General features: G+C 39.6%; 1 protein-coding gene across 1 annotated transcript in view; it reads right to left on the bottom strand.

The window, feature by feature from the left end:
- Window positions 1–1,139: 1,139 nt before the first annotated feature.
- The window catches only part of Rorb (RAR related orphan receptor B), a 186,288-nt gene continuing 162,069 nt past the window's right edge, over window positions 1,140–25,358 (bottom strand). The window contains exons 7-10 of the mRNA XM_090329631.1: window positions 25,085–25,192; window positions 22,480–22,590; window positions 18,920–19,032; window positions 1,140–1,531 (exon numbers count right to left, since the gene is read on the bottom strand). Of these exons, the coding sequence (XP_090185757.1) occupies window positions 1,376–1,531; window positions 18,920–19,032; window positions 22,480–22,590; window positions 25,085–25,192 (488 nt within the window). The 3' untranslated portion in view covers window positions 1,140–1,375. The remainder of the gene's footprint in view (window positions 1,532–18,919; window positions 19,033–22,479; window positions 22,591–25,084; window positions 25,193–25,358) is intronic.

Consider the following 25,358-nt stretch of genomic DNA (forward strand, 5'->3'; position numbering starts at 1 on the left):
TTTACACAAAATGACACTGGAACTATGGATCACATTTTTAGTTTAAAAATTTTTAAAGCCATTGCTGGGAGCCATAACCCACAGATTTTTTTTTCCTTTTTGGTTGAAAACATAATAAACATCAAAGTCAATTTAGAATTGGAAATTTAGAATACAGAGAAAAAAGTGTTTCATGTATACTGGTGAAAAATAGGCAATTATCTATTGTTTGATTTTAAAAAGTACTGGACCTTACAGAAATAACTGAAACCCATTTTCCTTCCTTCCTTCCTTCCTTCCTTCCTTCCTTCCTTCCTTCCTTCCTTCCTTCCTTCCTTCCTTCCTTCCTTCCATTTCTGCTTGCCTGCCTGCCTGCCTGCCTACCTTCCTTCCTTCCTTCTTCCTTCCTCCCTCCTTTCTTCCTTTCCTCCCTCTCTCAGTTCCTTCCTTCCTTCCTCTGTTTCTTCTTTGATTTGAACTCTGGGCTTTGTGCTTGCTAGGCAGGTACTCTACCACTCGAATACCACCTCCAGCCTCAGCCCAATTCTTAAAACAGGAAAATGGCTCCAAATACTTCCTTTCCCCATCTTGTTAGGGCCTACCATTTGACAAGGCTTTGATGTAGTTGATAAAAATAGAATTAGTGTGTTTGTTTGTTTACAGAAGCCATGCATTATATTTATTCCTTTGTAGGCTTAACTGAATTGGTACCGTCCTGCTATTGACTATAGATGAAAACTCTGACTGGAAAACAAAACCCTGATTGTCTAACATAAAAATAACGCAGAACACAGAGGGCAAAGAATACGAGAGCCCGACTGAACCTCCACTGCTAGTAGGAATGGCATTTTAAGCCACAGTGCATGTGCATGTATATGTAATAGCCGTATATAATATTCACCCATATTATATACTCATTACATACATGCACGGGACTTTGCAAGACAGCTACAAATTTACACATGCACCAGCTATCTAGAAACATAGAAATAGGTAAGCCTATTAAGTGGGATTTTTTTTTAAATTATATTGGAACAATCAACAGGAAACGTAATCATGTAAAGTACCGCTCTGCTCTTGTATATATCTACAATAAAATTCTATAAACAGTTGTCTCCAAAACATACCCGAATAAAATTAAAAAAAAGGATAACACCCAGTGTCCTATATTTGTATATTTATGGTCATTTCCAAACCAACAAACAACAAAAAGAGCCGCACTCAGGTGCATATTTACATTCTTCAAACTGTAGCGGTGAAAAATAATTCTATTAAGTGCAGGACATTCCTAACATTGCAGTAGTGACATTTTTGTTTTCTGAGGTCTTCATGAACACATTGCTTTTGTCTTAAAAGTGATGCATTCCACGACCAGGAATTGGTTGTCTTGTCCCCTTCATTTGCACACAGTGGCACAGTCAGGGTTAAAGAGCTCCTTGTACAAGGGAGGGAACAGTGTATTCACTATGTCTGGATGAGATTGCTTAAATACCTGTAGCTTCTCACCGTGCAAGTTGCAAACCGCAGTGATGGTTGGTATCTTGGCTATTAACTGTAGAACCAAGAGAGACAAGGGAGGGAAACAAAGAGGAAAGCTCATTAGTGCGCTATCTTCTGAACTGGTGGTGTCTTTGCAAGGACCTCAGATAAAGGGAAACTGGCTTGGGGAAGATGTTCTGGAAAGAAAGAAGGCTCACTTTCAATTGCTCTTTAGAACAAAACAAAATGAAACAAAACCACACCCCCATCCATTTCTTAAAGGAAAAAAATAAAGAGAAAGCAAGCAAGCAAGGCCAAATGTCTTGAGTCCTTGTTCTGAAATAAAGACTATATGGGGAATGTTCCGTGAGATAATGACAGGGGAGGTGTGCGGCAGGTGCTGGAGTAGAAAGCCTGCTTTCACAATAGCTCAGCCATGGTGTGGCTCAGAGGTAAAATGGACCTACTAACGGTATTGAAAGTAATTGGTATAAAAGTCTTAAGGACAATAGAGGTGTGAAGCTTGTTAGCCATTACTACTATTATTATTTTCTTTTGTTTTGTGTGCCTGGACTTTAATTCAGGTCCCTAAATTTTTTTTTTCCCTCAAGGCTAGCACTCTACCATTTCCAGCTTTTTGATGGTTAATTAGAGATGAGTCTCATGGGCTTTTCTGCTCAAGCTGGCCACAAGCCATGATCTTCACATCTCAGCTTTCTGAGCAGCTGGGATGCAGGTATAAATCAGTGGAATCAGGTAATTAATGTGTGTGCACGTGCGTGGGTGTGCCTCTTGCTCTTTCTAGTCTTATTCATTCAAAGCCGGCATTCTACCACTTGAACCATACATTTATTTCTAGCTTTTTCCTAACTGATAGATTTGTTTACCTAGGATAGTTTTTAGTCATGATCCTCATATTTCAGCTTGCTAGGATTGCCAGTGTATGGCAGGATCACACATCTCTAATATAATTATTATCCATAATTTCCTGAAGGTTTGCATCCCACAAATACTAGATTTCTGGGTTTAGGAAGTGATACTATTAGGAAAGCAGTCTGAGGTGCAACTCATACTTATCTATATTGTCTGGCAGGTCAACTCCCCAATCCCTTTCTTCTACAATGTATAAGGTGAAACTACAAGACAGAGAGAGAGAGAGAGAGAGAGAGAGAGAGAGAGAGAGAGAGAGAGAGAGAGAGAGAGAGAGAGAGAGAGAGAGAGACAGAGACAGAGAGAGAGACAGAGAGACAGAGACAGAGACAGAGACAGACAGAGAGAGAGAGAGAGAAAGAGAGAGAGAGAGAGACAGACAGACAGATAGACAGACAGACAGAGACAGAGAGACAGAGACAGAGGCAGAGGTAGAGACAGTGAAAAGGCAGAGACAGACACAGAGAGAGACACATAGAGACAGACAGAGGGAGAGAGGAAAGGGGGAAGGAGGGAGGAAGAAAGGGAGAGAGACATTTTAGGGAGGTATTTCAGAAATGAATTTATGAACATTCATTTATAATCACTTTGTTTATATATATATATATATATATATATTGGTAGGTAGGTATGTCTTATCTAGGAAATAACCTTTTTAAGTAAAAGTGCCTAGAAGTAATGTTTTATAATCTACAATAAATGTTAGATAGGTCTTAAGAGAGGACCTATTTCCAGTTTTTAACATACTGCAACTTAGGACCACTTCAAAATGATTCTTTACTGTCAAATTAACTTAAACAAATGTCCATCTGATCCTATTTCTTTGAGAAGTGAGACATATTTTCTTATAGAATACACTAAGGATAAGCATGATCATTCATAGAGCTGATGGAAGATTCACTGAGAAGTCATGATAATAAAACACAATTAAATAAATCCATCTGGACATCAGTTAAGCTCATTGTCTTCCCCAGCCCATTCAATACGAAGAATTAGTTTCAGCCTTTGAAGTCAAAGAGGAAATAGATAATTCATTACTTTATGGATTTTCAAATTGGGAAATTTCTAGTATTTCATTAATTTTTCCTATTCACAGCTTTGGAGAATATAAGCATACCATAATCATGCCAGGAGCAATTTAGAAATAATGTCAAGATTAGAGATGTTGACACATGAAAGGAGTCTAGAGTGTTTAATGGTGTTTGAGATTCAGGCTTTCCAAAGAAGGCACTGAAGCCCTTGGTGCAGAACGATAGAGCAGGTAGGACTGGAGAAAGCCTGTTAGCATCTGGATCTCAGTGCAGATACCTCTGCTGATAGCCTCTGTCTGACTATCACCTCTCCAGAACACCAGTGGGCATAGGTATTGGCTATGATTGTCCCAGGCCTGATGGGGGCAACAATAATTCACTGTAGTAATATGTCACTTCAAGCCAAAATAGTGGAACATTAGAGAAAGGTACACTTTTCACTGAGAGCCAGATGAAATTCTGACGATAGAATTTTGGTTTTAGGAATCACTGGTTTGCTTTCTAGCTTTCTTATGACTAGTGTGTGATCCTGAATAAATCATTTAATCTTTTTAGTCCAGTTTCCTCCCATAACAAGGACATTAGACTAAATGATTTCTGGGTTTCTAACTTGGCCAAAATTTCTAGATTTCTAGATAGATGACTTATTTTACTATGCTGTTGCTAGGAATATGAGTTAATATTTTTGAAATTACTAATTTTATGTTGAGTTTTAAACTCCATAGTTTTTATCTTCAATTTAATAAAACCACTTGATAATGGGAAAGATGGATATACTGACATGAAAGGGTAGGGAGGTAGAAGAATGAAGAGAGGAAGAGAAAGGGAGAATATGGTCATAAAATTCAATGCATATCCTACAAACTTAAGAAAAGTGAGGGAAAGGGTGGGCCTGGGAGAGATGGGGAAGAATCGTGAAAGGGATGACATTGATCAAGATGCATTTGTATACATAAATTGCTTTGTTGAATGGCACCTTCTTTGTACACCTATGTAAGGGCAATAAAATACGTTGAAAAAGGCAGGCACTAATGGCTCACTCCTGTAATCCTAGCTACTCAAGAGGCTGACATCTGAAAGTCATAGTTCAAAACCAGCCCAGGCAAAAAAGTCTGTAAACCACTTATCTCCAATGAACTACTCAGAAAAAGTTGGAAATGGTGCTGTGGTTCAACTGGTAGAGTGCTAGCCTTGAGCAAAAGATGTTCAGGAACAGTGACTAGGTCCTGAGTTCAAGCCCCAGGATCAGCACTATATATATGTCATATGCATATATTATATATTATATAGTAAGAATTAAGACTTTCCCATATTCTGAATAATAAATTATTTTTTTCATTCATGATATGCTACAAGGGTTAATCAGATGTTTACAGTAGAGTAGGCTTCAGCTCAAAACCAGAACACAGGAACCAGTTATGGTTCTTCTCTGCAGTCTACTTGTTGAGACAGCTGTGAAGAATGTTATCATGCTGTGAAGAGCAGATGCAAAGCTGCAGTGGAAGCCATAGAATAGTAGATGAGAAGCTGTAGGTAACAAGGGGTCCTGACTTCTTTGGCAGGCCTGAAAGGCTTCCTTGACAACAAATCTGAGCTGAGAAGGAAGGGGGATGAGAGTCAATGTGGGGTCACCCAGGATCAGAGCTAAGGATGGTACAGTGGTTGGAGAACTGGAATAACTGAGGGCAGTTCTTTAGCAATGGGGGAAGGGGTGAACATGTTTTGGGATAAGGATGGAGAGGTAAGCTTGGCCTAGTTGTGGAAAACCTTGTGGTCTATGCTGTAGTCTTTTTTTTCATAATTATAGTATTGTTTTTTTTCTTTCATATATTTTTATTGTAATTAATAGAAGGGTTACATTATATTCACCAGATAGAAGGTGCATTACTTCACAAACATTGATACCCTTTCTCATGTCTTGGTCTCCAGTTCTCTCTCCCCCACCCCCACCCCTCATCTTGTTTTCCCCCCTTCCCTATTCAATTTCAAATAACCAAATACAAATATATCCAATATATCAGATAACAAAGTGAGATCCTGTAACAATATGAGATAACCAAGGGACAACAAAAGAGATGAGAGATAACATAGGTCATTAAGGACAACAATCACTCATTATATGGCTTTTGTTTGTATATCCTAGAGGTCCTTTCATTTAGCATCATACTATATGGTCTTATGTATCTAGGTTTTGCTCTATTGCAAATCTCTGCTAGTAGAGCCCAAGGTTTCTACTGATTATGACAAATGAGAGAAACCATTGAGCCTATGTTCCTTTGAGTCTGGCTTACTTTACTTAATATTATTTTCTCTAAGTCTTTCCATTTCCTAACAAATGGGGCGATGTCATTCTTTCTGACAGCAGCATAGAATTCCATTGTGTACAAATACCACAACTTGTTGATCCACTCATCAACTGAGGGAAATCTGGATTGGTTTCATATCTTTGCTATGGTAAATAGTGCTGCAATGAACATCGTTTGCAGAGCTTTTGTATGGCAAAGGACATAGCTAGTAAATTAATTAGGAAGCCTACAGAATGGGAGAAGGTCTTCACTAACCATACAATGGACAAAGGCCTCATATCTAAAATATATCAACAGGTCAAAAAATTGAATCACTCCAAAACTAATCTCCAAAGAAACAACCATCCCATTAAAAGATGGGCCAAAGACTTAAAGAGAGTCTTCTCTGAAGAAGAAATAAAAATGGCCTATAGACACATGAAGAAATGCTCAACATCTCTGACCATAAAAGAAATGCAAATCAAAACAACTCTAAGATTCCACCTCACTCCAGTTAGAATGGCCAGGATCAAGAAAACTAGTAACAACAGATGCTGGAGGGGATGTGGCCAGGAGGGATCACTACTACACTGTTGGTGGGAGTGCAAACTCGTTCAACCACTATGGAAAGCAGTATGGCAGTTCCTCCAAAGACTAAACATAGAGCTCCCCTATGACCCAGCAATTCCACTACTTGGCATTTATGCTGTAGTCTTTGATCGGGTGTTAGATGAAAACTAAGATGATCAGACCTCATTTGGAAAATGTACTATTTGTGGGTGAAAACCTGTGTCTTTCTGTACTTTGGTAGGTGAACTTTAGTAGAGATGAGTGTCCACTTAACTGGAATCCCTTAGGAAGTTATTCAAGCTCTCTTAATCAGCTGGCTCACACGGAAGGAAACTACAATTTAAGCACACTTCTTGCATATTACAATTCTCCCTCAAATAGCTATTGAATGCAGAGAGGCTGTGACAGCCTTCTAGAATCATCTGTTGTTGAATTGATGATGTGCCAATCTCCTGAAACTTCCAGATGCAACTCTGCAATGACTCAATTGTTAGTGTATACAAGAATTCTTAGGGTGCTTCCTCAAAGGACAGATTATGGGGGTCTAATCTTATTTGTGTGTGCCAGTGTGGTGGTGGTGGTGGTGGTGGTGGTGTGTGTGTGTGTGTGTGTGTGTGTGTGTGCCAGTGCTGGGACTTTAACTCAGGGCCTAGTTTAGACAAAACTCCACTGTTGGCCCTTAGCTGGTTAATTGGAGATGAGACTCACAGACTTTTCTGTGCAGGCTGACTTTGAACTGCAATCCTGGGCCTTGTGAGTAGCTAGGATTACAGGTATGAGTCACCAGTGCCTGGCCTGGGGTCTATTCTTAGGTGTTTAGTTTTGGTAGAACTCAGATCACATGTTTGAAACAAACATTCCCTGTGATTCCTCGAATATCCAAAGGAAGAGGCTCTGAGAAGCAATACTTCAGATCTTCACATTTCAAACAAGCTATCACAATCAAAAGATAAATTCAAACAGTCCTGTCAGAGTGACAAGGTAGTACCTTTTCAGAAGGCAGATGAGAATATTCTTCCCACTAGAGAGGATGTGCCCTTATCTCGTTCCGTTATGTGGTGAAGAGCAAGGGATAAAATTCTGAGACACTGAGACATATAAATACGAAGAAGAAGAAGAAGAAGACGAAGGAGGAGGAGGAGGAGGAGGAGGAGGAGGAGGAGGAGGAGGAGGAGGAGGAGATGATGATGATGATGATTTGGGAGTTGGGCTGCCTGGGTTTGGATCTGTACTCTGGGGTTTACAGTGATGTGATCTTGGGCAAGTCACATAACCTCTGAGCTCCCAAGTTGGTCATATGGCAATTACCACAGTCCTTATGTCAGAGGGATTGTGACAAGCTTGCTTGAGTCAACACAGAGGATTTTGTGGTGGCATAGAGATACATACAACAGCTGTCATCTTTTCATTTCCAATTAAGGCTTCCTTCCTTCCTTCCAAAAAAAAATCAAGGCCATACTATTAATGATAGGATATTTATCTCTTAGCAAAGCACCAAATATCAAGTCTCTGTATGCTACTGTGTTTACTACTATATTTCTTTTTATTAAAGTGAAAGACTGACACCATACTGACTTTTTATTTTCTTATAGCAATAAAGAAATTTGCTTATTTTATTGACTCTGGTTATAAAGTGGAATCCTATGTATCAGAATTCTTTCAAGTACTTTTATATTTATTTGTTGAAGGGATGGTATGGGAAATTATGCATCTAAAAGATGAGTGAAATCCTTCTGTAGTTACTCATTTAATGGGAAATAGAAAATGGCATGTGTGGTTTCAGAAAGTAAATGTGAGCTCTTTGATCTTTTTGCTAAAAGACAGTGTCTAAGAAAGAGTCTGGTTCAGACCCCTGAGATTTAGACTGAGTCTCTGTTGCTCATCCATAGAATGGATCTAATGGTTGAAGAAATCCTAGATAGTGCCAGTGAAGATCACTGCAAAGGACTGGGAGCGTGGCCTAGTGGTAGAGTTCTTGCCTAGTATGCACGAAGCCCTGGGTTCAAGTCCTTGGTATCATTTACACATACAAAAAGCCAGAAGTGTAGGGGGCCAGGAGTTTGGCCTAGTGGTAGAGTGCTTGCCTAGCATGCACGAAGACCCGGGTTCAATTCGTCGGTACTCCACATACATAGCAAAAAGCTGGAAGTGGTGCTGAGGCTCAAGTGGTAGAGCTCTAGCCTTGAGAAAGTCCAAGGACAGTGCTCATGCCCTGAGCCCAAGCCCAGGACTGGAAAAAAAAAAGCCAGAAGTGGTGCTGTGGCTCAAGTGGTACAATGCTAGCCTTGAGAAAGCTCGTGGACAGTGTCCAGGCCTGAGTTCAAGCCCCAAGACTGCCAAAAAGAAAAAAAAATAGGAAGGAGCTTCCTCAAACACTATGCTCTCAGAAAGGGCTGGATGAGAGGTCCAGCCAGCTGTGGAAATCAATGTGCTGACCGGGACATCTGTCACTCCGTGGGTACAATGGGTCAGAGGCCATGTGGAGGCAACAGTGGCACTTGTCAGAGCCCAGAAAGGTCCATGGAAGAAGCGGCAGGCAATCACTTATTGCTCATTAATATTATGTATTGTAGCTGGGGGACCCCATTTCAAAGGGAGCTTAGAGCAGCTTCAGCAGCAGTTAATGGCTCAACAACTTTTTAAACAGCTGGGGAGGTAATCCAGAGGCAATTTGGGATGGAAGGAGTAGTCGATTTCACATCATCAAGAAATTCTCCATGTTTAAATAATCCCCCTCGCAGAAGTAGACAGAGGGTCTGTAAAAAGGCCTTACCACACTCATCTCTTTCTTATGACAAGCATTTCTTCTAAGAAGGGAGCTTTAGCTTATACCTACAGGGGTCTGCAAGAAGCAAATATAGCTGTTTGAGAAGAGATAATAACCCCGTGTTCCTCTCCAGAAGGCAATTTTATGAGAAAATTCACAATGTCATGACTGGCACGTTTGATGTTGGAAAAATGGGACCAAAAAGTGGCTAATCTTGTTCGTGTGAGCTTTCTGACCACCAGGATGCCTTCCACCAACATGAAGCAGGAAGCCAGCGATGTTTTGATCAAAGTAGAGAAAACTTCAGGAGCTCTGATGAAAACAAGATGCCTAAAAGGCAGGCTGATACATCCTTGTTCCCTGTCCATTCCCTTGCTCTTTTGGTTTTTGTTCAGCTCATTTGGATTAGAATGATAATGTTGAAGTTCAGATCATCTTTCCTGGTCACAGGTCAACTCCACAGCCCTCCACATTCTGTCTCATGTTCTTTCTACTATGGACATTTGGACATGTCTGTAGAATTGGACCTTGGTCTCCAGTGGGCCTGGAGTTTGCAGTTAGGCTGAGCCATCAAGGGACTTTCTAAAGTAGCTGAGACTGCCAGTAACCTAAGGAATCTAAGGCTGGGTGTATTTCACCATATGGACCAAGGAGCCAAAGAAACTGGTGTTCAGAGAGAAAGAGAGAACAGTGAAGTAGATATTGCAAAACAGATAAACATGTAAGACAGAAAATCCTGAAGGTCATCTGAATTATCTGCCCCAGGACCTTCAGGAATAGTGGCTCAACTTTTCACTTTAGATTCTATGATAGAATTCTCATTTATTTTGGTATATATATATTATATACATGTAATATATATACATATATGCACTTAAGCTAATGGGAATTGGTTCCCATTACTTGTAACTAAAGCATCCGTATGAATACATCAACTTGCAACTTGATAAGTGAGAAGTAATACCAAAACCTCTCTTCTCATTTTACAGACCTTTAATGTGATGGAGAACCCTTGGGATTTGGGGGTGTTGGATTTACAGTGCTTACTAGGAAGCTATAAATAGCTGAAATAGTCTGAAACCATCTGGAGTCCTCAAGGAAACGGCTCTTCACTTTTTCTCCTTGCTCCTGGCGCACTATGTATTTGTAACGAGATGTACACTGACATGGAGAAATACCCCAAGAGACAGTTATGTTCCTTGAGCAGAGATTTGAAATTTAAAAATTGGGGAAATCTCTGGAGATGCATGCTATCGTGTTGTCTATTTGTGCATTATTTTTAATGTGTTCTCTGCTGTGAAGTAGAATCTTGAGGGAGTTTGCCAGGCACCCCAAAAGTGGTGACACGAGTATGGTAATGGATCATTCAATGAACATTGTGCTTCCAGTTTAAGATTTTAATATATGTGCTGTATTTTCAGGAAAGTATAAGGGTGTGTGTATAGGGGGGGTGCCCACGGTGGGACTTGAACTCAGGGCCTGGGTACTGTTCCTGAGCTTTAGTTGCTCAAGTGTAGCGCTCTACCACTTGTGCCTCGTATTGGATTTTTTTTTGTGTGTGTTGTTGTTGGTTAATTGGACTTCCTTGCATGGGCTGGCTTTGAACCAGCTATCCTCTGCTCTCAGACTCTGGAGTGGTTAGGATTAGAGGTATGAACCACTGGGTCCTGGCAAAAGTGTAGGCATCTTAAAGTAGAAAACCAATTCCTACTCAAATAGAAGTGGCCATGAGAAGGCTGAGATCACAAGTCAGGGGAGGAATTACTCAAGTGCTGATTAGACTGATGACTGCGTTAAATTTCCTGTTGAAATGGAGCCCGAATCTTTAATCCTACCTAACAGTACTTTCAACAGTACACAAGCTTTAGCTTGTGTATTCACAGCAGAGTTAAGTTTGATCTCATGGAGAAAGTGAGGAAAATCAGTATGAAAGGCCATTGGCTGTTTCCTTGATCCCTTAATGGGTGTTTGATCTGTACACTCTACGGGTCAAGTGGTTGTTTCTTCTTCATGAGTATCACAATAGCACACTCATGTATAGTTTCTTTCAAGAAACATTTCAAATGCCAACACATGAAATAGGGATGATTTTAAGCTTTGAGTAGCCTAGTAATGTGACAGTAGGAAGGAAGATGGGCTTCTCTTCTCCAATATAGCTTTATTATCTTTTTGTTGTGAGAAATATATTTGGAGGCTAAGAAGTTAGTGAGCCTTTTAGCAAGTAGCTTTTCTAGCTCAACCTACGAGAATTCTCTCTGGGTAGGTGGGAACTTTCCCTTCTAGATACCTGAATTGAATGAATCTCCTTCTGACCCCAAATATCTGAGAGTAGCCACATTTAAATACGAGGGTTGGCACAGGTTCAAATTCTAGCTCCTCTATTTTTTTCTAGCTGGTTAACTTTGGACAAGTTGAACTTTCAAACTTCTCATTTATAAAGGGAGATAATGAGAGTATAATGTTGAAAATATAAGTTGATCTATTTAGACTATAGAGTAACTTACTCAGTCACTGTATCACCACTATTTTTTAAAAACAGTCTTGAAATTGTCTTGATTTTTTTTGGAGAATGATTCTGATAGTGTAATCTAGATTGGCCTTGACTCAGGATCTTCCTGCCTCAGCCTTCTGTATACTGTGATTGCAGGCATGTATCCCTGTACCTGGACTAGTCATATGATTCTGGGAATACCTTATTTTTCATTATAGTCATGGAGGTATTGTTTTTGTCTTCAACGCCATGTGATCTTATATCTCACATATGTTTTTGCATCTTGTATATTTGGCTTGTAATAAGTAATTCTTGAACAAATAAAATTGGTGAAAAATTTCCTACCTCATCCTATTTCCATATGGGTATTTCTTTTGCAGTATAAAAGCTGTATCTATGATATGTATTAAGACAGAGCATTGCATTTTGCAGAGTTAAAACTGCATAGTCTTGAGTGTATGTCTAGGTAGGAAACAGGGTTTTGCTGAGCCAGAATGATGGAAATGAGAGGTTGTATCTTAAGTAGGAAAGGCAAATGAATTTCCTTTTTGTCTGAACTTTGGAGTCTAGATTGGAAATGTCCAACAATAATATAATATGGGCTACAAGAATAATTTAAATTTACTCTAGTAGCCACATGAGAGAGTTAGAAAAAATAGGTGAGGCCGGGAGTTTGGCCTAGTGGTAGAGTGCTTGCCTAGAATGCACAAAGACCTGTGTTCGATTCCTCAGTACCACATACATAGAAAATTGCTGGAAGTGGTGCTGTGGCTCAAGTGGTAGAGTTCTAGCCTTGAGAAAGTCCAAGGATAGTGTTCAGGCCCTGAATTCAAATCCAGGACTGGAAAAAAAATAAATAAAATAAAAATAAAAACAGGTGAAATTAATACTGAAAACCTTGTCATTTCAACACATAATCATAAAAAGTGTGACTAGGACACTTTATAGTCCTTCGTTTTTGAGACTGAGTCTTTAAAATTCCTATATATAGGCCTAGAAACCCAGGAATGAGAGCTTGCTCAGTAGAAGATCAAGATAGTACATCTTTCCTTCCCGTGTGTGTGTGTGTGTGTGTGTGTGTGTGTGTATCTGTTGTACTGGGATGCTGGACCTTTTAAACCCAATAATTTGTATTACAGTTGATTAGTGCTCTCTGTGTCCATGCATCACATCTTTTGAAAGAGTTCAAGCCTTTTCTTGATAGTATTATGTGGTTCTAGACAGAAACCAAGTGTTTACTAAGGAGCTGTACTATGAGGGACAGATGTTTCTTCTGAGGCTCTTTGGCAATGACAGAGAACCAAACAAAAGATCTATGACCTAGTGTAATCTCCAACAAACAGGTTTATAACCACTGAGTTTAGTAACTAGCTAATCTTAAATTTACATTGCATTTTATTACTATGACATACATAACCACAGACCAACACTTTGTAGATGGAGATGGAGTTTCTATGGAGACCAGAACTTAGGAAAACTCACTGAAAAAGAGAGAGTCTATCAGGGAACAAACAAGTAACTTCCTGGCCAGTTAGGATAAGGAAGAAAGAGTAGGATCGTGATTCTTGCCCTTGGCATAATTAGTTCAGCTTCTTCCATATGCTAGAAGAATTAGGAAAGATTGTCTGCACATAACTGGGGTGGGGGGCATCTAAAATCACCCCAAGTTTTGGTATGATCTATATACAGCAAGCTGGTATATACAACATATGTTAAGGCCTTTGTATTGGACAGGCTTAAGAAATTAATTAAAGGCACAAATTCATTGACATGTTACAGTTTTGGCAAAATAAAAAGCACATTCCTGGCTGGATGATTGTGAATTTGAGGCTGGCTGGGACAATATAGTGAGACCCTGTCTTAAAAACCAAAATTGTATAAAATACTATGTGTTGGAGCTATGGAGACTGAGATCTGATGATCATGGTTCAAAGCCAGCCTGAGGGGGAAATTCTGTGAGATTCTTTTTTTTTTATTGTAATTAGTAAAAGGGTTACATGATATTTGCCAGATAGAAGGTGCATTAATTCACATACATTGATACCCTTTCACATGTCTTGGTACCCATTACCCTCCCCCCCACACCCCCCACCCATCTTGGTTTTCCCCACTTCCCTATTCTGTGAGATTCTTATCTCCAATTAACCACCCCCAAACTACAAGTGGAGCTGTGGCACAACGTGGTAGAATGCTAGTCTTAGCAGAAGAGCTCAGGGACAGTGTCCAGGCCCTAATTTCAAACAATAAGGAATGTAAGGAAAAAAAGAAAGAAGAATGTTAAACAGACGATGTCTGGGTTGTGAGTATTAGTGTGGGGGAGCTTTCGAGGTTCAAAAACAAAAGAGGAAAGGAGGGTGAACATGGCCAAAGTATGGTCTGTACATGTTTGAAGATGGAAAATAAAGGCTTTTGAGGTTGGTTTAGGAAGGAGAAAGAAAGAATGAAGGACAGTGATGGAGTTGTACACCTGCACAAACTCCCTGTGTGCATAAGTGGAGATGTCAGAACGAAACATCCGTGTTCAAGGCATTGATGAGAATACAACTTTGGAGAAAACCACCAACACTAACAAAAAAAAAAGTATATTTCTTCTTGACTTGCTTGTATATGGAAAGCTGGATGGGCTTTAGACACCAGTTTCTCTTGGATATAGGAGTTGCTAATAGAAGTGTGTGTGTGTGTGTGTGTGTGTGTGTGTGTGTGTGTGTGTGTGTGTGCGTGTGTGTGTGTGCGTGTGTGTGTGTGTGTGTGTGTATGCTGGAACATAGGGCCTCGTGTTCTTCCTCAGCTTGTTTGCTCACTGCTGGTGCTCTACCACTTGAGTCATACCTTCAGTCCCAGAATTTGCGTTTATTAAATTTCTCAGTACAATATTAGGCAAGAACAAGATTTGAGGAGTTCTAGCCATTGACCGGAGTGCTGGAAAAAGTAGACGACTTTGCTGGGCACAGTGGCTTACACCTGTAACCCTAGCTACTCAGGAGGCTGAGATCTGAGGATTACAGTTCAAAGCCAGCCCTGGTAGTACAGTCCATGAGATTCTTATCTCCAATTCACTACCAGAAAGCTAGAAGTAGCACTGTGGCTCAAGAAGTAGAGAACTAGCCTTGAGCTGAAGAGCTCAGGGACAGTGCCCAGACCCAGAGTTCAAGCCTTATGACCAACCAAAAAAATAAATAAATAGAAAACGCAGACTACCTAAGTAAAAATAAATATTTACTGAGGATTACAAGGGTAAGACACCATTGCAGAGCCTTTATAGTTTAACTCTCCACTTCTGATCTCCAACCCTTTGTTCTATCCCAACAGTATTGTGGGAAGAAAGAGCACCATGGTAGGTGCTCATGAATATGAATTATGACAGCCTTCCTTATATAAGGAGATGGAGTACAGGAATGCTCATCTCTGCACACAGGCTTAATCAGCAGTGCATATCTGCAGCTTTGAGGATGGAGGGCATCTTAAACTATATGACTAGAAGACCCAGTATATAACTTCTAATTTAAATCTGTAAGATATGGTGAAGTGAATCTTTTCCTTCATTTATCATGATGGTAAAACATCTAAAGGCTCCTCCAAATAATTACGTAGGACCAAATATTTGGAAGGTAAAAGAAGATGTCAGAAGAAATCTTTTGCTTTTATTTATTTTTTATTACATCACAGAATGCTCTACCAAAGGGATCTTAAAGACCATGAAGTCCAACCTACTCCCTTCCCAGACCAAAAAAAAAAAAATGAAACCCAGAGAACAGATGGACTGCCTCCCTCTAGTCATATGGGGCTTAAAAATATATACGTATATTTATTTTTTCCCAGAGCCTTAGTAAAAGTGACCAATGTTATCTCATCTCCTGGCTCCTCCAATCCAAGTTTCAGCCAAAATGATTATTTATAGTCTGACTAGATGGTATACTCTTCTATCTCCATCCTTCATCTCCCCACCTTTTCAACTCGCATCCTTTAAAAAGCCTTTACCTTTCAGAGATGGCCCCCAGGCACTATGTATTTTGGATAAACATTTCCTTACTGAAAGAAGCTTTTTTTTGCCAGTACTAACAACTTCTCTAATGATGCAATGATATTTATTTCCTAGCATCAAATGGGAAGCTTACAAAATATTTATCACATTTAGTAATCCAACTAATCGTATGACATTGGTTCTTGCTTTAGTCATGTTGTATGAACAAGGAAATTGAGACAGTTTAAATCTTGTGTCCAGGGCCCTGAACTAGCAAGTGACTCTGAAGGTTTACAACCAGCAGACAAAAAAGCTAGATTTTTCAATATATTTTCCCTAGACCCCAGTACCCTTAAAACAACAACAACAACAACAAAACACCAGCTGATTAATACAGAGGAATTGAAACTTTCTATTTGGTGGATATAAGACACTTGAATTTTCCAAGCATCCTAGGTTAAAGTTTAGGCAACAATCTAAAATGTTGCTTCTTGAACTTTGATTTCTTTTATTTATCTTTCTTTCCTTCCTCTCTCCCTTCCTTCCTCTTCCCTTCCCTTCCGTTCCCTTCTTCCCTTCCTTCCTTCCTTCCTTCCTTCCTTCCTTCCTTCCTTCCTTCCTTCCTTCCTTCCTTCTTTCCTTCCTTCCTTCCTGCTTGCCTGCCTGCCTTTCTTCCTTTCTTTCTTTCTTCCTTTCTTTCTTTCTTTCTTCCTTCCTTCCTTCCTTCCTTCCTTCCTTCCTTTCTTTCTTTCTTTCTTTCTTTCTTTCTTCCTTTCTTTCTTTCTCCCTTTCTTTTTCCCTTTCCCTTTCTCTTTCTTTCTTTCTTCCTCTCTTCCTTTTTTCCTTTCTTCCTTCCTTTTTTCTTGTGCTGTTACTGGTGTTTTAAATTCAGGGCTTTGTGTTTCTTCTGCTTAAGGCTATCATTCTACCACTTAAGCCACACTTTCAGTTATGGATTTTTTTTCTTGTGAGTCATGGGGCTTGAACTTAGCCTGGGCCCTGTCCCTGAGCTCTTCAACTCAAGGCTACTACCCTACCCTTGAGCCAAGACCTTTTGTTCCTGGGCTGGCTTTGATCTGATCCTCAGATCTCAGCCTCCTGAGTAGCTATGGATTCTTTTAAACTGATTAGCTGATACAAGAGCCTCACAGACGTGTTTTCCTGGTTTGCTTTGACCTGTGATCCTCTATGATTCTCTTGCTATGATGACATGCTTGAGTTACCTGTGCTTGTATGAGTTTTAATGTCAAGAACTTGGTATATCCTTTTGCCATTGCTCAATTTGACCATGAACAGGTAAAATAAACAGAAGGCTTCAGCAAGCACAAGGCTCACACAATCTCTGCATTTCATCTCGGAAGAAGAGTCTCCTCCAGGTTACTTCCTCCAAGCCTGTCATTGTAGCTACTCAGGAAACTGAGAGGTAAAGATCACTAGTCAAAGCCAATCAGGGAGAAGAAAACAAAAAAAACCCTTCATGGCTATGAAGGTCTAGAAGCATTTTTGAATAGATGAGATATAAGTAAAAGTTATTCATTGTGAGAGTTCCATGAGAGGTTATCTTTTATCGTTTGGATCTGAAATGTACCCTTGGGATATATGTGCTAAACCCTTGGTCTGAAGCCTCAGGTACCATTAGGAGATAGGGTTCCCAGTGGAAGAAAGTTGGGTTATTAGAAGTGTGTCCTTTGAAGAGGCTATTTGTACTCTTGCTTCTTTCTGTTGTCTCTCTCTTTGCTTCCTGGCAGCCATGAGATCAGCAGTTTTGTTCCATCATACACTCTTGGCCATGATGCTATGCCTCACCACAGACCCCACAACACTGGAGCCAGGCCAGGGTCAGTGGTGGATGCTGGTACCCTTAGCTATTCAGGAGACTGATATCTGAGGGTAGCAGTTCAAAGCCACTGTAGACAGGAAACTCCATGAGACTGATCCAAAAAGCTAGGACTGGAGGTGTAATTCAAGTGATAAAGTGCCAGTTGTAGAATCTAGGCCCTGAGTTCAAGCCCCAATACAGGTAGACTAAAAAGCAAACAAGTTACTGAGCACCTAAACCACTAGAACTAAATGACTGCACTGAAATCTTTGAGACCTAAAGCTAAAATAAAGCTTTTTTCCTTATATGATATTGATGTTAGGGTCTCTCTGTCTCTCTGCCTCTCTCTCTGTCTCTGTCTGTGTATCTCTCTGCCTCTGTCTCTGTCTGTGTGTATCTCTGTCTCTGTCTCTGTCTCTGTCTCTCTCTCTCCCTCTCCCAATCCTGGAGCTTGAAATCTGGGCCTGGGTGCTGTCCCTGTGCTTCTTTTCTTGCTCAAGGCAAGTGCTTTACTACTTGAGCCACAGTCTACTTCAACTTCAGCTTTTTTTTTTTTTTGAGAACAATTGCTGAATGGTGAGTGGCAATGTTTTTCCCTGAGATGCATTAATCTTAACAAAACATTGCCATAATGAAGCAGCACATTTAACTCATGGAAGTTTTGTTTTTTAAATGTCAGTCCAGGGCATGTGCAAAGTAAAATCTGATGATATCTTCAAATAAAGTCTTTCCCTTCCTCCTCTTTTTAAATAAAGAACCTCCAGGGAAGAGTGGGAGAGTTCAATGATAAAAATATATAAAGTAGCATTCTATCGTCATTAATCAAGAATAAACTCAGTTCTGTCTCTTGTCCCCCAAAACATCCAGATCTTAAGAAGTCAGAGACATTTTAAAACTTAAAATGATGTGGTTCTTCAAAGCATTTTAGTTCTTAAGAAATAAAAAAAAACTTTAAGAGTTAAAACAAGGATGAATAGTAATCATTGATAATTACTTCTTTCTTTTCTGATCATGTTAAAAAAATGTCTCTGGGATATTTTACCAAGCTACAAGAATCTTAGGGCAAGTCTATCACGAACAGAAAAGAAAGTTTGTGAGTCATCGATGTACTCTGCCTCTGTAGGACTATTTTTACATGTATATGAGAAGTGACAGGCAGAATGTACTAGCTTTTGGTCTCTGTGACATGAAGGTCACTATTTCACACATTCACTCTGCTGCTTTGTTCAATAAATCTTAGCATTGGATACTTCCTCCAAATTCTGAATACCAATCAAATGGCTCTTCATTTTGTCCATACCTGATACCCAGGTCGGTGCAAAAATCTTTTTATTTCTCACATATGAATTTTGAAGACTTCTTTCCCTACTTCAGCCTTTAGGGCCTCCATAAATCACCTGTGGTTCTTTTGATTCCCATGTTGTGCCTTGGGCTCACCTGTGTCAATGGCACCCTTCTCTACGCAATCTATTTGTCTTACCATCTATTAGAATTCCCTGTCTCCCTATAAAAGAGCATAGCTTCAGTCGCTTTTGGAAATTATGAACACTGACCAGTTTCCCTTGGCTCACTACATCTGGCAGGACATCTATGATCTAAATACATACCTTTGCCAAGATCTCATCATCCAGATGATTTTTCTGAATCACATGTTGAAGTGCAAAATAAATTTTTTCCTGAAGCTTCTGGACCTTCCTGGGTTCGATCAGCCATGCTCGGTCTAACAAAGAAGAAAACAAAAGGAGTAAGAAAAAAGACAGGGATGAGAATCTTTGTTTTCGTTCAACTTCAAGTTCTGAGCTGCAAACTTAGTGTGGACTCCTCAGCTCTAAATCATTCCTAAAGAGATGTGATTACTTATGTGAAACATAAATAGTTCATAAGCAAAAATATAAGGGTGCCAAGAACATACAATATAAAGTCACAATTGATTGCCATGAGGGATCTGGAGGAAAAGGAATAGTAGTTTAAACAAACACCTTCATTTCTGAGTGTTAGTGGCAATTTTATCTCTCTAGTGGGAGATGTGCTTGGGTTTCTTTTTAAAGAGAAATTAGTGATTTGTGAAGGAAATGAATTATAGTGGTCAATAAAACTTCTCTTCAAGAGTATTGGTGGTCTTTTGGACCCCTTTGCTTTTTTTCCTCTCGGCTTCTTTCATAGACATAAATCCAAAGCTATGTCTTACTTTAGTTAGCATAAACATGAGTCATTTTTTTAAAAAAGTGCTCATCTTATTTTTATATACTAATTTTCAAAAGCATGGATTGAGTAATCTTCCCTCCCTCCTCATTATTTCCTGATTCCCTCTTTTGCTTTTTACTGTTCTTTCCTTTCTGCCTAAAACCTTTATACACCAAGGTGACAAAATGCAAGCTAGTATCCTTGCCTTAGTTTGATGTTTCATTGAAGAGACATCTAGAATCTCCAAACACTGGACAAGTACTCATGGAAAAGAATGTGAACATGATCCTCTCAAACACAGTTCAGGTCAGGTGAGAAACCTGAATCCTAGATAGGAGAAGGGCAAGTCTAACCAAGAGTTAAGCAAACCCTTACGTAAGTGAGCACAAAGGACTCAGTGACAATTGTCAACCTGAATAAATTAAGCTTCCTTCCTTCTCCGTTCCCTAAGCTATTTGGAGGTGAATAGACAGTAGCTGTTAAGTCAAGAATCTAGGGAAAGTTTAGGTCTGGCAGGAGATGGACATAGGTTACAAATCTGTCTTTCTTTTCCTTTTGAGCACGGCACTAAAGCAAGGTGGAAAACAAGAGTATTTTGTGCAGCAAAGCCTCTGTGTGTTGGTCTGAAGGAGCTGAAGGGCTAAAGTATTCTCAGCTAGGCAGGGCAAGTCAATTTCATACTTCCACAGTCTACAAGTTCTGATGATGGCCTATTTGTTCAAGAAAAATGAAAACAGCTCAGCTGATATCTTATTCATGAAGCCCAAGCTAGTCTTCCATCTGGGGCTGTCATTTCCACAGCTTGTTCATGTTTGATAGGTTATGCCTTCAGCTAGCAATTTGCTGACTTCCACAAACATGCCTCCCTGTCCCCCTAAAGAGAATAGTTCTTTGTAAGGCTGTTCCTTTGAGCAAGCAGGAACCAGAGGGAAAACACCTCCCTCATTTATAGACCCATAGGCTTAGAGTCAGTCTTCTTTTGAACTGTCTCAGAAGTAATCAAATTCAAGCAACAATTTGGCTTATGGTTGTTATCAGAAGTGTTATCATCACTTCTTTCATCTATCTTTATGCTTTCAGGTGGAGGAAACTTTCTAGGGCTCACATATACACACGTACACATATACGTACACATGCACATACATCCCGCTAAGGTTCAGAAGAGCAGAGCCATAAAAGAAATTTAGTAAAACTGCTCCATAGGACAACTTATTTCCATTTTTGATAGTTTAATAAAAATAAAATAGGCCGGGAGTTTGGCCTAGTGGTTAAAGTGCTTGCCTAGCATGCATGAAGACCCGGGTTCGATTCCTCGGTACCACATATAGAAAAAAGCCGGAAGTGGTGCTGAGGCTCAAGTGGTAGAACTCTAGCCTTGAGAAAGTCCAAGGACAGTGCTCAGGCCCTGAGCTCAAGCCCAGGACTGGCAAAAAAAAATAATAAAATAAAATAAAAATTTAACATCCAGATATGACTATATGGATCCTTTGGAGAACCATAGAGCCTACTGGTAATAATGCAGAGATTGATTTTGTGAGTAAATATATCTACAATGACATGCCACAGATCCTAGATGAAATCTTACATCACTCGTAAGAATGATCTCTTACAACTTCACTGAAAAATATGTTAGGGTATTTGAAAAGAGATCCATTCCTGAGACAAACGGATCATGGAAGCAATGTATCTCCTGATCTTAAAAGTTAGACAGAGATGCATTCTTCTTTCAACAGAGAGCTGCCAATATGGCTGCTGTAACTTGGCCCCAATCTAACCAACTACACAGTTGACTCTGAATTCCCATTCTGCTTGAAAATGGAGTATATATTTATTATCATAATATTTTAATTAGATTACTGTGATTATATATTGGATTGCTATTAATTTTAGGCTGACGTATGCTTTGAAAAACATTTTAGTTGTATATGAAATATTTTAGCTTCTTTGACTTTTTTTTAGCATTTTATTGCATTTCAGAGGAAGAGGAGGGCCCTGCTATTATGGAGTCCAATTGCTTTAGTACATAGGTGAGGAAACTGTGGCTTTGAGTGGTCAAGTGTTGAAGACCACATAAATCATTGATGATAGAGCTGGTACTGGGAGGTCTATGTCTGAAATTTTTCTTGTTGCCACAGACACTTCACTATAGGAGCCGTTTACCCCTTTTAGCTGTCCTTTCTTTCTTGGGAAGCTGAGGGAAGAGGCATATCATTGCCTGAATTGAAAATTGGGTAGAAAATCTAAACAAAAAAGTAATAAAAGAGGAGAAACTATAAATTTAGTTTCTCTGCTTGTTCTTTCATATAGATATATTTCTACAAGTTTTACTCTGGACTTCTGTTATTCCTCTCCTCTCCTCTCTTCTTCTCTCTTCTCCTCTCCTCTCCTTTTCCCTTCTCTTCCCTTCCCTTTCTTTCTTATGCTGGTACTGGGACTTGAACTGAGGGCCTGGGCATTGTCCCTTAGCTTTTGCAATCAAGGTTGGTGAAATACAGCTTGAAATACAGCTCTACTTCTAGCTTTTTGCCAGCTAATTGGAGATAAGAGTTTATTTGTTTGCCTAGGTTAGCTTTGAACCACAATCCTTAAATCTCAACCTCCTGAGTAGCTAAGATTACAAGCATGATTCACCAGCACCCAACTTTATGACGTATGTTCATAAAGTCAAGAAGTTACATAATTGTTCGCTTGGGCCCATCTGTCTTTGTTTACTTATTGAGGAACAATTTTGTTCATCTGGATCTGAAGCACTCCCTAGAATCTACTCCCATTCTGCTTTGGAGCAGAATTGGTCATTTTGATTAACTTGAGGCTACTTCCTTCCGTTCACATTGTCCAAAAATATCAAAAGCTTTCTAGAGAAAATACAGTTCTTTTAAAGTTTGTCCTGAACACTTTGGCGTGAGTGGGTGTAATTGATGTTAAAGATAGTAAAGCAGGTTTTAAAAGAAGGTAAGAGACCTGTGGTTCCCTGCACCCCTACCTGGAGATATCAGAACAGCAGATGAGAACAAAGCAATTTCCTCTTCAGTCAGCTGCAAGGAACACAGATTCTTTGCAAAGTCAAATGCTTCATTCACTAGGTCATCAGAACCTATAAAGGAAGAAGAAAAATTAGCCGGAAATACTGGAACTTGGAATAGAGCAACAGTAGGAAAAGTCTTACTATTAAGAAGTTAGTCACAGATTTTTTTCATACTAGATATCTAGAAAGACATTTCTAAAGCTCCAACCCATAAAAATGTGTTTGGAGGCAAATTCTAGTATGAGGAAATTGAGTACTACTTTGGCTATGTGTCTGAAGTTTGCTTTAGCCATCAAGATGCAGACACTAAGTTTTCAGTGTAAACTCCGGTGGTATTTCCAGCTAAAGAATGGTAAATGAGCTCAAGGACATTCAGAAGAGAAATGGCATTCACAGAAAGCCTAAAACATTACACATTGGGGCTGAGACATTTGGTATTAGTAGCACTTAAACTTGGTGGCACAAGGTGTGTAGGGACTTCAAACTGAGATGGAAAAAGGCTTCTTACAGAATGAGCTGTGGTTCAGTGTGGTGAGTTCCCTTCACACTTGATGAAGGAGGTAGATTTGATACATCGCTACTTTCTGATGAATGCCAGCTCCAAGGGCAGTTACTTCGGCATGGTGAATTTTGGCAAAAATAACACTGATACCTGGTCCATGTTTATTTGATGAAGCTGGAAAGATACTGAGTTTGCTTGCCAAGGCTTTTCCACCTTTCCTTTCCTGAAAGTCTAACCTTGAGAATGACATGGATGTGTATCAGCTGCAGCAGGCAGCATCGCCAGCCTGGATGGCCTCGTGGTTGGTTTCCAGATCAGCTAACAGCACAAGAGGCCAAAGGCCAGTGGCTTCTTTGGTGTCCATGAACAGGATATGGAACATGGCATGATCAAACACTCAAACCTTTCCTGGCATCAGCCTATTTTTGCTGACATTCTTCCTGTCCACATTGAACTGCTGACTGAAGATAATAACATGCCACAAGGCAGGGACTGCCTCCGCTAGGGCCTCCCACAAGAATGGACTGGACTTGGGCTGGGATTATGGCTTAGTGGTAGAGTGCTTGTGTAGCATGCATGAAGCCCTGGGTTCCATTCCTCAGTACTATATAAATAAAAAAATGCTAGAAGTAGTGCTGTGGCTCAAGTGGTAGAGTGCTAGCCTTGAACAAAAGAAGCTCAAGGATAAGTGCCCAGTCCTTGAGTTCAAGTTCCAGGACTGGCAAAAACAAAAAGGGACTGAATTCATTCTGATCATGTCAGCACCAATTCTATTTATACCTCTAGAGCTTCCTGACTTTACAGAAAACCACTACTGTGGGTGAGAAATGAGTGAAAGAGTTCTTCTTTTAATGAATTCTCTTCATTAAGAATGTATCATGGTTATATACATAAGGCCATATAGTATGAAGCTAATTGAAAGGACCTCCAGGATATTGAAACAAAAACCATATAACGAATGATTGTTGTCCTTAATGTACTATGTTATCTCTCATCTCTTTTGCTGTCCCTTGGGTATCTCATATTGTTACAGTTATCTGATATATTTGTTATCTGATATATTGGATTTATTTGTATTTGGTTATTTGAAATTGGATAGGGAGGGGGGGAAAACCAAGACGGGGGAGGTGGGGGGGGAGGGTAATGGGGACTAAGACATGTGAAAGGGTATCAATGTATGTGAATTAATGCACCCTCTATCTGGCAAATATCATGTAACCCTTTTATTAATTACAATAAAAAATATAAAGCAAAAAAACAAAAAAGAATGTATCATGGTTATAACTTTATCAACAAAACTTAGAGGTCAATTGGGTATACCGCCATAATATTCTTTGTAACATAGTAAACCAGAAGTTAAAAGAAAAGCTGATTGGATGGGCTTGGTGACACACATTTGCAATGCCAACACTCAGGAGATTGAGGCAGGAAGATCATGTGTTCAGGCTAACATGGACTACTTAGTGTGATTTTGTCACAAGATATATATCAGATGTCTGATGCTGGTGGCTCCTGCCTGTAATTCTAGTTTTTCAAAAGGTTGAGATCTGAGAACCATGGTTTGAAGCTAGCCTGGGCACAGAAGTCCATAAGACTATTATCTCTATTTAGCCACCAAAAATCCAAATGTGGAGCTATGGCTCAAGTGGTAGAGCACCAGCCTTAAGCCAAAAAGCTAAGGGACAGCGCTCAGGCCCTGAGTTCAAGCACTTAGTAACAGCCCCCCCCCTGCCCCCCAAAAAGAGAAAAAATAACACCAATAAACACAAATAGCAAAGAAAAATTGGTTGCACTGAAAATGACCTACAATGTAATGTCAGCTGTTTGAGCAAAACAACCGGGCTTACTTATTTATGTGTCTCTTTTTTCCTTTCTGATTAGAAGCCACAATTTTAGGATCCATAGAATTGAATGATACACTGCAGGTTTACCTAGTCTCTCTCTAATTGAATAATGAGATACTAGTTCATATTAAGGAATCAAGGCATTTCATTTGTCAATTGCAGCCGAGGTAGAGAGGCAGAAGGTAGCTAATTGTGTCATCATCAAGGGGAAACTTACCTAAGGCTTTGAACATTTGCATTCCTCCATATTTTCCTTCAAACAGAACAGTGTTGTTTAATGGGTTGAAGGCACGGCACATTCTCACCAAAACCACTTCCAAACAACCTAGGGTTAAAAAATTGAAAGTATGTATTGTATATATATAGAGATATATAGATATATACATATATATACAGTAATAAACTGGTTATAGTGCATATAAGGCAAGAGTCTTTCAAGAAGTGTAACAGAGGAATGGGGCTTCTCCAGTTCTCCCCATAAAGCTGCTATT

This window comes from Megascapheus bottae, chromosome 3 (genome assembly GCF_031878675.1).
Source record: "Megascapheus bottae isolate mThoBot1 chromosome 3, mThoBot2.hap1, whole genome shotgun sequence".
NCBI classification, from domain to species: domain Eukaryota; kingdom Metazoa; phylum Chordata; class Mammalia; order Rodentia; family Geomyidae; genus Megascapheus; species Megascapheus bottae.